This window comes from Ciona intestinalis, chromosome 9, assembly GCF_000224145.3.
Source record: "Ciona intestinalis chromosome 9, KH, whole genome shotgun sequence".
Taxonomy (NCBI): Eukaryota; Metazoa; Chordata; class Ascidiacea; order Phlebobranchia; family Cionidae; genus Ciona; species Ciona intestinalis.
In genome coordinates this window covers 3758287-3776235 of record NC_020174.2, presented here as the reverse complement: position 1 = coordinate 3776235, position 17949 = coordinate 3758287, and the positions used below count along the sequence as shown (strand labels likewise).

The 17949-nt window shown below is 36.1% G+C and overlaps 2 protein-coding genes across 3 annotated transcripts in view; both read left to right on the top strand.

Moving 5' to 3' along the window:
• Positions 1-433: 433 nt before the first annotated feature.
• LOC100186161 (alpha-catulin) lies at positions 434-15171 on the top strand. Of its 2 annotated transcripts, XM_002129886.5 has the most exons (20): positions 434-686; positions 4922-5011; positions 5259-5370; positions 6166-6308; positions 6791-6887; positions 7723-7910; positions 8149-8268; positions 8459-8548; positions 8702-8862; positions 9153-9231; positions 9611-9724; positions 10207-10326; positions 10888-10956; positions 11498-11686; positions 12204-12305; positions 12666-12860; positions 13086-13244; positions 13635-13778; positions 14238-14450; positions 14610-15171. In XM_002129886.5, the coding sequence occupies exons 1-20, from the start codon at positions 537-539 to the stop codon at positions 15042-15044; spliced, it is 2970 nt and encodes a 989-aa protein (XP_002129922.1). In that variant the 5' UTR covers positions 434-536; the 3' UTR covers positions 15045-15171. The 2 variants fall into 2 exon arrangements, with proteins under 2 accessions (XP_002129922.1, XP_026691944.1); XM_026836143.1 differs by lacking the exon at positions 14238-14450.
• A 741-nt stretch (positions 15172-15912) lies between these two features.
• Positions 15913-17949, top strand: part of LOC100180685 (vesicle-fusing ATPase) — a 9513-nt gene continuing 7476 nt past the window's right edge. The window contains exons 1-6 of the mRNA XM_009861483.3: positions 15913-16181; positions 16296-16395; positions 16705-16744; positions 17044-17213; positions 17449-17608; positions 17745-17854. Coding sequence (XP_009859785.1) covers positions 16060-16181; positions 16296-16395; positions 16705-16744; positions 17044-17213; positions 17449-17608; positions 17745-17854 — 702 coding nt within the window. The 5' untranslated portion in view covers positions 15913-16059. The remainder of the gene's footprint in view (positions 16182-16295; positions 16396-16704; positions 16745-17043; positions 17214-17448; positions 17609-17744; positions 17855-17949) is intronic.

Genomic DNA, 17949 nt, shown 5'->3' with positions numbered 1-17949 from the left:
CGATACAGCAACATTCAGGTTACAGAGTTAGGCATTACTACTAATTGAGCAACATCGGTATTTTTTTCTGAGATGCAATCAACACGGAAGTCGTATTTTAGCGATAACAAAACAATCAAAGCGGTGCTGAAAGAACGAGGCAATTAGAGCGTAATTGGATTGCACCCGCAGCGAAAAGTGTGGCAGTAAAATTCAATGCAGATGCCGTTTCCTGCCTACCAGACGGCACTCATCTTTTCGCTGCGGATTGATACCAACAGCAATCGATTCTGAGCAATATATAATCCTTAGACAGTCGTCAGCCAGGCTTTAAGAGAGAAATGAAGGTTCAGGTGTCTGTTTAGGTTATTCGTTTTGTCAGTTGTTTATGCGCCCCGAGCTCCAGGCAACCGGGTAAATGTTAATATTCAAGTAATGAATGTTCTCGCTGCGTAGTTTAGCAAACATTGCACAGCCTAATCCTGGTTACGCTCGGCATTGAATCGGGGTTCTGTACAAATATAGAGATCGACCAGAACTGTCCCGTGGAATTAGCAATGGCAAGTATGTGGCGTGACGTACACGTCGGAGGTGCGCGGAGAAAGCGGGAAATGGCAAACGAAAAAATACTCAACGATCTGTCGAACTGTTTGGACGACTTACCTACAAAATCTATGGAGAGTAACCTCCGACCGCTGGTACAACAGGTGAGTTCGTTTACCTAACCTCAGATAACTGCGGTCACCGTTGATTCGTTACAAAGGTCGAACGATTTAAAACCACTTACTGTGTTTGTTTTGCCCGTTCCGTACGTGAGTTACGTCCCGCGTATAAGTTTACTTCACAGCTCGGTAAAAATACTTTCGTTGCCACGACACCAGCTGCGGGGCCGTGCTGATTAAAAAAATGCACCTGTCGCCTTATCGTGTGCATATATTTGTAAAATCCTTAAAGGCTGTGCGAATAGGTAATGCTATGTTCTTATAATAACTAGAAACGGTCAGCACGGTTCAATGCAAACGCTCGATATGTAGAATGAACCCGTTTACTCTGGAAAATATGCTACATGTATCTTAATTATAAACGCTATGTTGTTTTTAACCGTTGTATTTGTTTTCCACCTGTTCGTGCATTGCCATATAGTAGGGTAGGGAAAGACGAGACACCTTTAGCACATATTATACAAACATCCTAATTGTGTTTTAAACAAATTCAACTGTCTATAGAATAAAAAGAATAAAAAGGTCCCCCATCTTTCGCCAACCTATATATTAGGGTGGGGGAAGTTGGGACACATTTTAACTCTATTTTTGCGTCCAATGTGGTAGTTAACAAGGAACTTTCAAAGATTTATAAAACTATATGCTCAAGACTCCCATAGACCGTTGTTAACTGTTTAAAACACAATCAGGATATTCGGATATTATGCGCCGGAGGTGTCCCATCTTCCCCCATCGTACTATACTATATTATAGTGTATTTTCTTCGTTTTGAACATTTTACTTACAATTTGAACTTGTAGCACAGTTTTGCAAAAATAGGGCTATTACCGACTATACCCATGATATAGGTTATCGGCTCTTATGTTTTTAATGGGGAAAGTGTATACCCTGCATAAAGTGCGTTTTAGTGGTAGATTCCGTGGAAGATTCGGTCCTACTGATATCTTATCTCTGAAGGAATTTCCAATAATAAAGAGTATATAGGCTGTTAGACCAGAATTCCAATATAAAACTAGAAAAAGAAAAATCCTATAAACTAGTTATTTCGAAAAAATATATTAAAGTCTTTGTGGTGATGGTTCACCACAACAATATAATTATCGCCGTTTAGAACATATTATAGAATCGATGCATTAACGTTTCAAATCAAATGTGAACACATCCCGTCGATTAATCAGCGCTTCATCCACTCGATTTTGATTGCAAATGGCGCCGACAAAGGGAGCTTATCAGATTCCAGTGTCCCGCGAAGCCCAGCACCCAAAAGCAAAAACCGCTAATAAAGCTTATCTCTATTTCGCCGCTTTTGATACTGCGCGGTTTTACCCAACCATAGACGCTACAGAGAGGTAGCCTTATCACTATTACACGCTACTTACACAGCAGACTTGTATTCTAATTCGCCGGTGGCAACTGTTCCATAATTGCGAAGTACCTATATAATGTTTGTTTATAACCGCGATAACTTTGCGTTGCGAGTTCAGGGTACTGTAAAAGAATAAGGCCCTCATTATATTCGTGTTAACATATTTTCGTACTCAACATATTTTAGCATATAGTACTTTGTCTCATATTTCCTGATCGTGTTTTGAATATTAACAGCTTTACAGTCGCGGAGCTACGGTTATTAAATTCTGTATAAATAAAATATTCATTGTTTACTAATAAATGGGACGAGAAAAAAGGTTAAAAACACATCCCATTTCCCCCCACCCTACTATATATTTGTTACCATACAAAACAACAAAGCCTGATTGTGTTAAATATAGTAACCACCACAGAACTACAGTAATTACATGGTTACCGTGTCGTAATATTCAAACAGTGCACGTTGATGCAAACCAAATGAGCGTTTCTCCTAAATAACCCACGTAGCTTCCTACTTACCGCCTGAACATAATCCACTTATAAGTGAAATATTGCGGAAGTGATTTCCTCTATCGACCAACGAGAATAAAAACGCAGCAATATCGAATATATAGTAGGATGGGGTAAGTTGAGACTTGTTTTGATTTTGTTTCGTCCCATTTGAAAGTAAACAAAAACATATTTACAGAAATTTATAACCTTAGCTATAAGCAGCTCCAAAAGTAAAATGGCGTTGTTAATTGTTTAATATATATTGGGGTGGGGAAAGATGGGACACCTTTGACACAAAATGTATAAATATCCTGGTCGTATTTTAAACAACTAACAACGGTCTATGAAAGTCACAAAGACAAGGTTTTATAATTTTTCGAGCTTTCTTTGTTTACTACCAAAATGTACGAGAAAATAGAATGAAAAGATGTCCCATCTTCCCCCATCCTACTATACGGTTAGAAAATATGGAATTATTGTGCGAACTATCCCTTTCTACGTATACCCCGCTGTACTACATAGATTCTAAATGACACAAATACTAAGAACTTTGAAATTAGGTGGTCCAAAATTGAAATTTATCTAGAACTATAGGAACTGTATGTTAAAAATCTGTTTTAAATTTGACGGAAGATGATGCTTTCAATAATTCATACATGCGTTCCGCGCTGACAGGAAGCTATCCTAAACTGGCAGTTCTGATATTTGTGGTTTCTTTTACCCGAAACCGCAATCCGTATTCGTTCACTTAAAAACAAATTGATTTTTCGGTAAATGGAATATTTATAATTTTTTTTTTTTTTTTTTTCCCCTGTCTCTATACCGTGTTTTTTTTGGTGAATAATATGCATGTTTTTTCGATGTACATTTGGTAGGCCATGGGAACATACACATTAACGTTGAAATAGATCTAACAGCGCATGTACTTTCGTCACTGCGAAAAGTAAGGTAAAATAATAGAAATCCGTCTTTTTTACACTATTTGTGTTTTTACACTGTTTATAAACACGTAAACAAAATGCATATAAATAAACTGCAAAACGCAAATGGTGATTTATACTCCATTGGGATATGTTTATCTATTCATTTGTGCCCGGTGGTTGCACTTTGTGCTGAAAAGTGTCTCGAAACGGACAATCTCGTTTCACAATTAGGTCCGGATCGATTCCTGACCAGGTCAGATGGTTGTGTTTAATTATGCCACACTGGCCACACATGTTCAGTAGATAGTCTAATCAGATTTAAAACCCACGGAAAAGCTTTTTGATTACGACAGTGGTTGCAGATTCCACTGTTACGTTACACCGAATTGACGTGGCGTTTCACATGATTTAACGTGTGGTTTACCTTTGCTAAATACGAAAGGCTGATTATTTGCGAGGTTAAAACTTCCCCTAAACATTGGGGTATTGTATTTATAAATATATAGTAGGGTGGGGAAAACGGGACGCCTTTGATGCATAATATCTAAAAAACCTGATCGTATTTTAAACAATTAACAACGGTCTATGGAAGTCGTGAGGAAACGGTTTTATAATTATTTAAATTGTTATTGTTTACTACCAAATGGGACGCGAAAGTAGAATAAAATACTGTCCCATCCCCCCACTCTGCTATAAAATGATCACTGTATACTGTGTACAATCCCTAATAGACAGAATAGTCGATTGAAACAAGATTACGCTAACTAATCTTTAGTTATTCCAAGTCGGTGGATTAAGCAGGGGCGGTTTGCCACTAATTAACATTAACCCAAAATCCTGACCGCTTGGTTGGCTTGCCTTGTTTAATTCCAATCAAGCTTTCTCGTAACTACATGACGTCGACGTAATATCGGACCATTACTGGACATGTGATACTCAATCCAAAGCTGTTTAATGCAAAACGCAGTTAAGCTTTACAAAAAAGGCTAATTGAAACGGCTTAATACAATATTAATAATTGCCATTATGTATTGTTGCTATATTAAAAAAGTAATACAGTAGGGTGGGGAATGTGGGACACCTTTTAACCCTATTTTCTCGTCCCAATTTAGTGGTAAACAAAGGACATTCAAACATTTATAAAACTATATCCTCACGACTCCCATTGTTAGTGTTTAAAACATGACCAGGATATTTGGTTAATACGTGCTAACGGTGGCCCATCTTTCCCCACAGTACTATGTATGTTACGTTGAGTACGTAAGTAAAGGCAACCCGTGTTTGGGGAAGACGTAAGACTACGGAAATCGATGAAAACGGGATCTAGGGATGCATCGATTTAGCGGCGCTTGCGTTATATTTTTTATAGAAAATAAAGACGCGTGCGTTGTTTACATGGTAGATGGTACGTCAATTAAATCAATAAATTTTCTTCAGATCGTCGCACTGTTACGTCACAGAGGCTCCACGTCGTCATCCTTGCTGACGTCACCGGTTAAAGCTGTCTCCACGGATCAAACCATACACGTAAGCCGGAAAGAGCCTTAGCACCTAATCCAGAACTGCTGATGACATTATCCTGTTTCTGTTTATATATGTGATGATTGAATGGCGTCAAAAATGACGTCAGTAAAGTTGACGTCATAAAAACTCATATTCTTAAAGTTGCGTCACCTATAGTTTACAATCCATTACATTATGCCCAAAATTGACTTTAAATTTCTCTTTTCAATCGTTTTTGCAGTAACTTTTATAAAATTCTATGCATTTTTAGGTTGTTTCAAAAGCAGTAACAACATTCGTTCAAGCTGGAAAAGCAGCTGCTCCTGAAAACCAGGATCTAAATTCAGCTTTAATTGCAGCCTGCCACGACGCAGTGAAAGCAGGTGAAATAAAACCTCTGAATTCTCACTACGTTTTGGTGTAACAAACGGTTATGACCGTTTCCATAGTATAGTAAGGTGGGGTAAGATGGGACATGTGTTTTAACTATCTTCATGTTCCCGTGTAGTACTAAACAAATGATATTTACTGATTTATAGAGTTGAATATTCTCCCGACTCTAAAAGAGCGCTGTAAATTGTTAAAAACAGAACTAAGAAATATGGAATTCAGGTACTAACAGTATCCCGTCTTACCCCACAGTATAACTCCCTATGCTTACTACACAAAAGCTTGACTTCAATATTACATACCCCATGCCAGTATTCGATAAATCTATCAGGGAGATTTGATGCCACCGAGGCTATCTGTTTCAAAATATTCCGCTCGCATTAATATTTCATCGCTTTATTACATTGGAGACGCATTGGTCATTCGGGTCTGAAACGTCCAAATGACCAATACGACACTAATCAGCGAATTCTATATATAAGTCATTTAATATATGGTGTAAACATTTTCGTTGCTTACCGTTGCTGGTTGCTTATCACATACTAAAATTAGAACAATTCAATTTCGTGTAAACATATTTTATTCCATATGGGTGAGGTCGTATACAGCGTGACAAACATGCCGTGGGACCTAAGATTCAGCAACCAGAAATACCTCTATAATACGCATGAATAACAACTATAATATAACTACAAATTACCAATTTACTAGTTCCAAAAAAATGAAAATTAAAATAAACAGCATAAACAACAAAATAAACTGTATTCTTAATGTTCCTTTTTTTGAAGGCGAGTCGTTCTGTAGGGTCCTAACCCAGCAACCAACTACAAGCCACAGCGGATCTCATTTATCGGGTATCAGTCCCAGCACCAGTGGTAGTGGGAGCCAGAACGGTGTAGATAGTGGAGTGGACGAAGATTTAGACGAAGAGGTATTATGATCATAGTAATCATAGTAACTTACTTGATAACTCGTAAGCTGGTACGAGGTGTATGAAACATAACACCCGTTTAACGACTGTCGTTTCCGGCCACGCGAGAATAAATTAATTTACATTCATTCATTCATTCATTCATTCATTACTTTTTAATTCGTCATTCCTTTTTAATATTGTATACTACTGTGGGTTGAGATGGGTCATCTTTAGTACGTAATATCAATACCGTGTTTTAAACAATTAACAACGCTCAATGGGAGTCTTTAGGATACGGTTTTTATAATTTTTTGAATGCACTTTATTTACCACCGAATGGAACGAGAAAATAAAACGAAAAGGTGACCGTCCCATCTTCCCACACAACCGTATGTATTTCTAGTTTTATCACCAGAGATATGACTTTTAACATCGATTTTGTAATTGTTCATTCCTTATCGTGAATTTTTATATATATATTTTAATTATTTTTCTCATAGAGTTTAAATTTAAGCATTGGGAGTGAAAGTGAAAGAAAAGAAGGGACTCGACCGCATGGAATTCTAAAATCATCAAGCAACAGTTCAAAACTACAAGGTAATTTACCCCAAATATTAAATCGCAATAACGACATATCAATAGGGATTCTGGGGTAACAGCAATTGACCAAATGCTCCAAAATTGTCGCATTTACTTATTTAATATTTCTGTCAATATATTGATTTGACAAATACTGTATATGCGTATACTATTGATAGTTTTGCGGTGTACCTTAAGTAGGGCGTAATATAGACATTCTTTCCAAAAGATTCCAATCTGACAGCTGGTTTTCCTTTTTTCAACCGGGATCGGAATGTTTAGTCTTGTGCGGTTATTGTGTACGGACCAGGAATTAATTATTTATTTTGCAAGTGCAGTCTTTGGTCAGGTTGGTCATAATAAAGCCTGTCTGGTCATAATAACGCACAAGGCGGGAGACAACGCACATTCTATATATATATTAGACTTCAAATTAAGATGAATGGTACTGTGGGGTAAGATGGGATCCCGTTAGCACCTAAAACCCATATTTCATAATCGTGTTTTAAACAATTAACAACAATCTTTTTAAGTCTTTCCCACCGTTTTAACATAAGTTCAAATAAATAGTTTTCTGTTTGTATATAGTTTTGTGTCTTGGTAACACACATTAATTGGTTCTTTAAAAGTAATACTCGAGTTTTTACAGTTTATAGACCTTTATAAAAGTTTCAGTAACATGTGTGTCTATATATACAAAGCTGCTGCATACCGAAGTAAATTTTTCGCCCATTTAAGTCGCATGTAGGCGACTTTTTCATGAATAATTGACGCTGCGGATATGAACTTTCGATTTTCAAACGGATGTCGCCCAATCAAACTGTTTATTTATTTTCTCCTCTGCCAATTACAGGTCACCAGCAGCAAGCAATAAAAACGGAAAACCGCGGCAGGACTACCTTGGCTGACTCTTTCAGTGATGACGACATGCGAAAAACGCAGTTGGTGACGTCATCATGGGATACTGTGACGTCAGTGATACAAATACTAATGTTGGCCGACCAAGCAGCGGTGTCTGAGGTCACGCACGCCAATGAAATGGTAAGCCATATACACCGGCCTAGGAATCATTTTTCAATACGTATATATAGGTTGGGGTAAGATGGGATTCCGTTTTTCTTTTTTGTCGTTCCATTCGGTAGTAAACAAAGAATAATAGAATTATATAACCGTAGTCCAGCGACTTAATTGTTAAAAACACGATCCCGAAACTTGGGTTTTAAGTTATATAACGGTATCCCATCATACCCCACTACAATATAATGTTGATTTTTTTCAGGTGGTCGAAGGTCTTACACGTTTGGAAAGCTGTCAAAACTTTCATGAGTTTATGAGAGAGTTTACTGAGTTTGGGCGACGTATGATCAACTTGGCCCATTATACTGGTGCAAGGCAGAAGGTAGGACAAATATGACTTAGCGTTTGATATTTTGTGATATAGTAGGGTGGGGGAAGAAAGGTCGCCTTACTCCCATACGCTGTTTTTAATTCTTAAAAACCCGATCAGGATATTTTGATATTATGTGCTAAAGGTGTCCCATTTTCTCCCAGCCTACTATATGATATTTCTAATACATTTTTACCTATAGGATCTTAAAAGCGATGTTGCAAGGGCGTATATATCAGCAACGAGGTTTGAACTGGAAAAAGGGACGGCGGTGCTTCTTACTTCTTCAAAAGTAAATTAACTTAAATAACATTTATGTGTACAAAGTTCATACACAAACAGAATAAAAGGCAAAAAATAGTCGTAAAATCACGAATATAAAAAAAGGATTTTTTATTAAATACACGAACAGACCACAAGTGTAAACAAAGGCATTTTGCCTCAGGTGTATTTCCGACATCCAAGCTCAAATCTGGCTCGCGCCTTCAGAGATAATTGCTTTACTAACATGAGGTCGGTTCTTGCTAGAATGGCAAAGTCATTGGAAACTTGCCGGGAATCTAAATCCCTAAGCGCGAGTGGGAGCTTAGACGACGGGATTTCGAGGTGAAATGTTTGTATAGTCTGTGGGGTAGGATGGGATATTGTTGGCTCCTAAATTTCATATTTAATATCGTGTTGTGAACAATAAACAACGTTCTTTTAGACTCGCAGGCCTACGGTTATACAGTTCTGTAATATTCTTTGTTTTTCACAAAATAGGACAAGAAAATTAACCGAATGAAAACCTGTTCTATCTTACTCCACCCTACTATATCAAGTTATTTTTTCCGGCCGTTGTTAAAATCCTATATTATAGACAAGTTTTATATTTAACATTGTACTCATGTTTGCAGTATCTGTTTAACTGAAAAAGTTAAGAAGAACGACGACACGAAATACATCAGCGCATTCTCGCTTTTAGACAACCTAAAGGTAACCACAATAGTTTTGCTTTATTTTGTACTTAAACAATCTTAAAGGGGCATACCAAAAAATGAAAATTTGTATATGAACAGGGATGCTAAAATGGGATCTAAAGGTACCAACAAGTTTCCAAAACTAAACAGCTTGGATATATGTCGCACGGTCGATTTTTTTTTGTTTTTCCGGTTTGTTTTTCCTTATTTTAATACTTTGATGGGATCTTAAATTATATTTGAGCACCTATACCTTTACACGTTTTTCTTTGGTAATTCCCTATATAACACTCCGGCACTTTTATACATAACCTATGTGCTTGAACTGTATACACTACGACTTAATATTAGAGCGCTCGCCTTCTAAAATTGAAGTGTTTTAATATTTATTACAGCTGACAGTCTCAAGCTGCCACAACTCTGCTTCTCTTCCAAGCTATAATGACGTCACCGGTTCATTACGTCATTCCTCGTCATTTGGTTCTCGGATAGAAAGAATATCAAAACAGGTGTGTAATGGAATTGCGCTTACCGTATGCTATGTCTCGTCTAGCATAAAGACGTAAATTTGTACGACTTTGTTTTATTATAGCATTACTACGATGACAAATGATCTTAACTATAGAAGTGTATAAGTACAGTACTATTCTTTAATGCGTTTATTGGCACTATATCTAAAGAATTATGTGGTTTAAATTACGGTAAATTAAAGAACGTATTTAAATGTATACTAGAGTGGGGGAATATGGGACACCTTTTCGTTCTGTTTTCTCGACCCATTAGGTAGCAAACAAATAACGCTTAAAGAAATATAATATACAGTGTCCTCACGACTCCTATAAACCGTTGTTTAATTGTTTAAAACACGATCAGGATATTTGAATATTATGTGCTAAAGGTGTTCTATCTTATACCCTACAGTACCATACGTTATACGTTTTCTACAGCATATAGTGACCATCGATTTTGATTGCTTTTTCTATTTGCACAGATTATGGAACGAGCATTAGAATTCACTGATTCTCCTTTCTGCGGGCATGAGCAACGTTCAGATATCTTACGGCGTGACTTAGAATTAAGAAAGTCACTGGGACCATTCCTAAACCAGAAGGTATATAATTCTGCATGATAGGTTTAATGTATATGCGTTTATTCGGTCTGGCTCGGATCTTACATTTTTTCAAATTTACAAATCGTATTAGTAGTAATTTTTATTAGTTTGAAACGGTACAATTACTTGTTTTCTGCAATATAACATAAAAGTATTAATAAAAAAAGTTTCTAATTGTTTACACTACATGTTTTTGAAAATTTGCCAACCGAACTAGTAATAATTTTAAGTTTGAAACAGTACAAATACTTGTTTTAAGTTCGAATACGAATATGTACATTTACACAAACTGAATCCGTTTTTCAGCCACATCTTATACGATTTTCCAATAAATATTTTGCTGGTCAAAACTATATAATTTATTGATATTTAAGGTCTCATTTGTAAAGATTACGCGACCATCGCTGCTGGCGGTCGCTTTAATTACACTCGTAAATTTAATGCAGTCCGTTATCTGCCAAATATTTTAACATTGCATGACCTTTGCGTGTACCCCCCTTAAGGCCAGCAGATGCAATATAGTTTTAGGATTAAGACCTGAAGTGTTGTATTTTATTTCAGCTTAGTTCGAGCGACGCTAAAATGCATTCCACAAGTGTAGAAGAAGCAATTGAAAATATGAAACTTTCTGTAAGTTATGTTTTAAACATCAGACGTAAACATAATATTTTCACACGCCCTCTAACTAGTTACAAAGTATAGATAAATATTCTAATAAACCAAATACACTTGGTGTGTCTAAACCTCTCGTAATATCTGTATAGAGTTTACTACAGTAGCCATTGACCGACAAGCAGAAACTTGTACACTGACGTTTCGTATACTCTTTATAAGATTAAATAGGTTGGAGTAAGATGGCCAATGTTTTTGTTTTCCTTTTTCGATACATTCAATTTTAAACAAAAAACATTTATATAAATATACATTTGTACCTTTAAGGCTCTAAAAGAGCGTTATTAAATGTTAAAAACAGGATTGGTAAATCTGAGATTTATGTGCTAAAAGTATCCCATCATATCTAACAGTGCTATATACAATTATGTATTCTGTGCACTACGGTTAATACACTTGCGTTTTGTTTAAATTTTGTCATTTTATTGAAAAGGCACACAAGCCCGATGTAAATAAATGTCATTAACCAGTAAAAAATTTAGTATCTTCCTATTCTTAGGTTTGCAACGCAGCAGTTGCACGCATCGTCGGGATATCTAACGACTTGTCTTCTACTGGTTTGTACCGACGAAATTTTAACGTCGAGGCTCTGATTGAGAATCTTACCGAACTCTCTAAATGTCTTAGTCTAAACATTGCCAACGATACGACGAAAGCGGTAGCCGCTCTTACTGAGTTCTCGAAACAGGTAAGTTCCCCTCGGGTCGTTTCGGTTTGTTTTAGCAATCGATTGTAATTAGATCGAATATAATTCACGTCACTGTCCACTTAAAATTGAACTTTGCGTAGCGGCATATAGGGTTTCTCTGCTTATTTAAAAAGTAATACAACTGCCACCACCCAGATTAACTTTTAATCAGCTATTCCTCATCAGCATGCAGTAAGTCAGCATATTATTTTTTCAAAGGAGTTTTGTTTCAAACCAGTAACCCGAATTATAAAGTGGCCACTATATTACACTGTACACCATTATATGTATAGCAGGGCGGGGCATAATGGGACGTGTTTCATTTTCGTCCCATTTGGTAGCAAAAAAATATCTACAGAATTATACACCCATATTCTCACGACTCTGAAATTGCATTGTTAATTGATCAAAATAGGATCAGGAAATATAGGGTTCAAGTGATAACGGTATTCTGTTTTACTTCATACTACTATTATATGCATTTTCATATGCATTTTTTAAAACCAACTTTGCGCAGATACAAGAAGCTTGTCGGTTGGCTCAGCAATGCCATGTTGATCCGAGTCACATAGTCTCCATTAAACACGTCTGTGAATTCATTGAAGGACTAACACAGCAAGTAAGTTGCTGAATAAGTTCTGTGTAAATAAAATATTGAATATGAAACCCATTAGTGTTCATGCCAAACTATACAAGTGACATAGAATGCACCCTTATTTAATTATTTCAGTTTAATTCTATGCTTTTTAAGAGCACATTACTTTATAAAGCTGCAATATATAGTTGGGTGGGAAAGATAGGACCCATTTTTATTCTATTTTCTCTTATCATTTAGTAGTAAACAAAGAACTTTCAAAGAATTATAAAACCGTATCCTCTCGACTCCCATATGGACCGTTTAAAAACGATCAGGATATTTCGATATTAGGTGCTAAAGGTATCCCGTCTCCCCCACAATACTAAACAATTCGCATCACAGGTTGTACGGTCGGTGTCTTTGGCTCAGTCATTAAACGGGAGCCCTGTGGCCGTGGAGAACTTTACTGCACTTATTGGACAGTGGCACTCTGTCGCCTCTAGCGAGATATCCTCGATGCAAACAAATTTATCTTCCGTGGCGCGAAAGGCAAGCGGGGGAAAATCACCGTCTCCTGTACATGATACCATTGCAAGGGTAGGTAATACAGCTATAAGTAAATAGTATTGACCGATAAACTACATAAAAATCTAAAACGGGCACGAAGTGTATGAACTGTGTTTTTTTCGCCACGCGCGAAAAAGATACATTACATTACATTACAGTGCTTGTGTCTAAATGTAACCATAACTTCTGTAAAAATATTAAAATGAAATACCGTCATTTCAGAATAATAATTATTCGCGTTATTCTCCTCTTTAGAGTGGAAACATTTACCAACGGTTGGATACATCGGAACAAACTGTAGCGGCACGCCTTGGGTTGGAAATTAAACTTCTCTCTGCACAATGTCATGTGGAATGCCAACACTGGAGAGACGTGGAAGGCGCATCGGTCGCTCTTATTGAAAACTTTGAATCGGTAAATATAAGAGAACGAATGGTTATATTTTTTAACAGCTATTTTATGTTGTTGTTTTTTTAAATGAGTCCAACTTTTTTGTCTTTTTCGTAATGGCCTTAAAATTTACGTTTGCAAGTGCAGTAGATCTTTAACTAATATAAAGTATATAAAAGTAGAAAAAATTAAACAGGGTTTAAATAGAAGAATGTAACTGTATTACATGTTATTATTTGGTTAAAACGCTTGGGCTGTACATTTTGAGACTCAATTATATTTAGAAATTTTGTACAATACTTATTTAGTTACTTTTACTATTATTATTTTTATTAAGCACGGCCTAATACCTTTAAACAGTGATAATAAAAATAGATCTTCGGTTCAAAAAACTTAATTTAGGATTTCTTTTAGGTCGCTAGCTCCTCTAAACATATTTACCTCTTTACTCGTGGTGAACCTCCTCTCCATACAACAGCTGATTTCTTTAACACGGCTATCGATACTTCGTCGTACGCCTCAAGGTGTGGGACAATAGCAGAATCTTATATGGAAGAGGTATAGTACATTTCAGTGTGTGTTTATGTAAACGATGTATACTATATTTGGTTGGGGGTGGGGGGTGAGACATGTTTTCATTTTTCTATCGTCCCGTTTGATAATAAACAAAGAACATTCAAAGAAATGCATAAACCTGTAGCTCACGACCTTTAAAGAGTGTTGTTAATTGTTCAAAACACAATAAGGAAATTTTGTTTTTTTAGCAGGGTGGGGAAAATGGGACACCTTTAGCACATAATATTAAAAAACCCTGATCGTATTTTAAACAATTAACAGCGGTCTATGGGAGTCGCGAGGATATATGGTTTTATAATTCTCTAAGTGTTCTTTGTTTACTACCAAATTGGACGAAAAATACAATGAAAACGTGTCCTATCTTTCCCCACCCTACTATATATATTTTTTCTAACGGTATATCCTATCTTACTGCATAGTATACTATTGTTTTGGTTTCAGTACCGTACTGGCGGCTCGTATCTGCGCAGTGATGTTCTATCCGCATGCGCACAACTCCCAAACACTTGTCAGAGATTAAGTGCAACTGCGAAAACAGCCGCACACGGAAAATCTTCCGTATTTAGCAAAGTAATGATGACGTTACGAGACGTCAGAGCTACATTGGAGCTAGTTTCAAAGCTTTCAGTTCTGCTACATTCGATATCGATAAAGGTGCGTGGGTGCGGGGATTGAAAAGTGGATTATATTTGGATAATTAATTATTTACGGAAGTTACTTAATTCGATTTCCGAGATTAAAATCGATTAAGTTCATATTTTTATTTTGCTATAACCTTGTTACAAATGGATTTGAAATTTTAATCATCTGCAGAGAGGACTGTCAACGAACTCACGCGACGCTACACGACGTACGAAGCAGAGATCAAAATCTTTGACTCCCCGTCACCGTAAATCAAGTGGTTATTCAGTCGCTGAATCAGGAAGAGCCAGCACTATATCTCGCAAGTCTAGTTTTGGTCGGTACAGCAGCAACAACAACAACAACAATAACAACAACAGTAATTGTGATGAAAAAAAAGACATGGTTGCAAGTGAATCAACCATCACTGTGAACATTGTCAGCGATGATAAATGCACAAAAACAATGGAAAGCGCATCACATTATGGCAGTGCAGAATCTATTCCTACAAGGGGAGCAGCTAAAGAACGGGCACTGACCCAAAAGCATCACAAGAAATTTAACGCATGCGGAATTCCTTTTCGTGCACCTTCTCTCAAACACCTTTCGATCAAGTCTTCGAAATGATCCTGTTGTTTCGTTGTCAATTTATCGCATTCTGAACTTCCACAAACGTCCTTTGGTTGTAACATTGATGTTTTCTATTCGTCTTAATGCTGTATTTTTTATAGTAAAAGTTGAAGTCACACCGATACTCATTCGCTAGCATAGAATGAATTCTTCATCCCCGCGTGTTGGCCAGGCAAGGACACTAATTTTAGTAGGGATTTTTAGTGTATACACCCGTACCCGCTTTGAGTTACCACATGTATAAGTAATTTTGTGGGAGATTATTTAAAGTACGAATATGAGTTTAGACAGCCCATTAGGGACCACGCTAGGTTATCGTTAAGTGTATTGTTCCAGGACACACATGCTCGTTTTTGTAGTAGCATCAAGACTCGCACATCTGGGCCATAGGCAGGCGCGCTAACCACCATGCACCGGCACCAGCTTCAGCCAGCGATTAACATATACAGCAGGGATGAAATAAGTAAAAAATGTAAGAATATTAAATTGTAATGAATAATCTAAATAGCTTTAAACTCCTGGCGGCTTATGTGTCCGCTGGTAAAAATACTATACAGTAATTACAAATAACATCCAAGATTAAGCCTTATTTAATGAGGCAACAACGTTATGGTATGTTGGGAAACGGAACCGAAAATACGTAAGATTCCATTGGCTCGCCTTTAACAGTTGTTATAAAAGCAACTTTTTTTGCTTGAACTTTATTAAAACTGAATCTTTCATATACCTCTAGTAAATTTCGTAAATTAGTAAAAAATTATCAGATAGAAATTCTTTGAAATTTCAGTACAAGTGTGTTACTATATTCTGTATCTGTAATGGGGATCCATCACCTACACTAATTTTAAATTTTTTCCATCCGCAAGACGGCGCTAGCAATCTGTTTCTGTCTGTGTCGTGGAGATTTTTTGATCACGAGAATTTACGAAAGTTTAGTTACATTTATAAGCAGTGAGCACCAGCTTTCAGTTTGTATGAGAATCGACGGTTAACTGTGACTAATAAGAGCAATATGAACATGAAAGCGTTCGGGAGCCACGGGGCTAGTGAATTTTCAGTGGCTAAATGCCCAAGCAATACCTTGTCAATGACAAACAGTATTATTGCGAATTATTCCGATTTTAAAAATGAAAGGTAAGTGAAATTTTCACATTCTACTTGATGCGTTTCTTTTATAAATGCTCTAACTAAGTCATTACTTGCCACTGATCTAGTCATGAAAATGTACTAAATATTTTATATTTACAGTCATGTTATTGTGGAAAATGGAAGAAATCAAAAATTCTTGTTCACTGTGAAAACGGATGATGGTATCCAACAAGGCAGCCTTGGATTTTCCGGGATACAGGTAGCGTTTTACCTAAATTAACTACTTTCCGAAATTCTACTCCACAGATAGGACATTGTGGTGTTTTTTAATTTTTCAAAACAGACTATACTACCAAACGTTGCAACGAAAATTGCAAAAGAATCAAATTAGATGACATGGCACAAAATTTTGTGCACTCTCCTCTAGTTATCGCTGCTACCATTGTGTGCGTCTGTGTCTCTTTGCGCAAAACACTCAATGTGTACAATTGACATATTTTCATTTAGTAAATAGAATTGAATGTTGATAGGGTGTATCGCTGCTGTTAATAAACTGTTTCCTTTTCAGAGAAAATGGGCCTATTTGGGTATCGGACAAAAAATAAGAGGTAACTTATAATTCTGTTTACCACTCCTAGTTTTACATTTTGAGAAATACTTTTTATTGTGCATGTGATATCAGAGTGTTCCTAATACTTTTCATAAATTTCACTTGATGTATTCTACATTATTTTTTCATAATTTATAACAAAGGACATTTCAACAATATGAAAATATTATAAAAAGTGTAAATTGCCTATTAAATACCAGTATTTGCAAGGTCATTTACAAGATTTAAATTTTATGCAATTTTCCCTTACTACTAATGTGCGTAGTATTTGCCTCATTAATGTATTTATTTATCCAGTTCAAGCATGCAAAATGTCGGATGCTATAGCTCAAGAAGTCGTGTTTGAAATTGATTTCTTTCGCCGTCAACAAGCTAAGACGAAAATAAATTTCAACACTGATGAAATGGTGGACATTTACTCGAGGCATTTTCGTGAATTTAACCATTCCTTTATGGAAGACCAAGAGGTAAAAAAGGAATTACTGTTATAAAGAAATATTTAAATTTTCCCCCAAATTTTGAGTGTTCTAAATGTTATGATAAATGCAATGTTCAATTTTGTTTTGTCATTTTTGTCTCTCAGATATCAGTCTTTTATTTGCAAAATTGGCTTAAAAAATGTTAAAGACTAGCATAGCTATTAGTTATTACATTAGTTAAAACATACATTGAAAAAAAAATTTAATTTTTTATATTTTCTAGTTTTTAGTCACCATGAATGATATACACTTGATATTAACTGTCAAAGAGATCAAAACTAAGAGTGCAATGCAAGTAAATGGAAGGTTAACAGGATTGTTCAGTCTCGGAGAAACAAATGTAATGTTTTCGTCTGCACCAGAGTCCTCTATTTTGTTAGGAGGTAAATACAATATTCTTTACCTAAACTTTTCCTTAAATGCATTTACTTTTTTACTGTGGCATCAAAAAAGGTCACTAGTTCATACATACATGGCCCAACATGGGTATTCTAGTTTGAAAATCATTGTTTTCCCCAGGAAAGCACAGAATAAGAAAGCAAAATGCTGGAATTATAAATCCTGACTTTGACTTTCAAAGACTGGGCATTGGAGGCCTAGATGAAGAATTCAAAGAGATTTTTCGGTACTTTTCCTAAAAAAAATCTGTAAAAATAAAGTGGCAAAACAGTAATTCATTACTAGACTAAAAAATATTTAAAAAAAATTGATTCCCAATTTTTTT

Bases quoted from the DNA above. Each gene is read 5' to 3' on its own strand.
- LOC100186161 (XM_002129886.5), top strand. From the start codon at position 537: ATGGCAAGTATGTGGCGTGACGTACACGTCGGAGGTGCGCGGAGAAAG. The intron at 5,371-6,165 runs GTGAAATAAAAC...CTTTTTTTGAAG, and splicing joins CCACGACGCAGTGAAAGCAG to GCGAGTCGTTCTGTAGGGTC. The intron at 9,232-9,610 runs GTAACCACAATA...TATTTATTACAG, and splicing joins CGCTTTTAGACAACCTAAAG to CTGACAGTCTCAAGCTGCCA.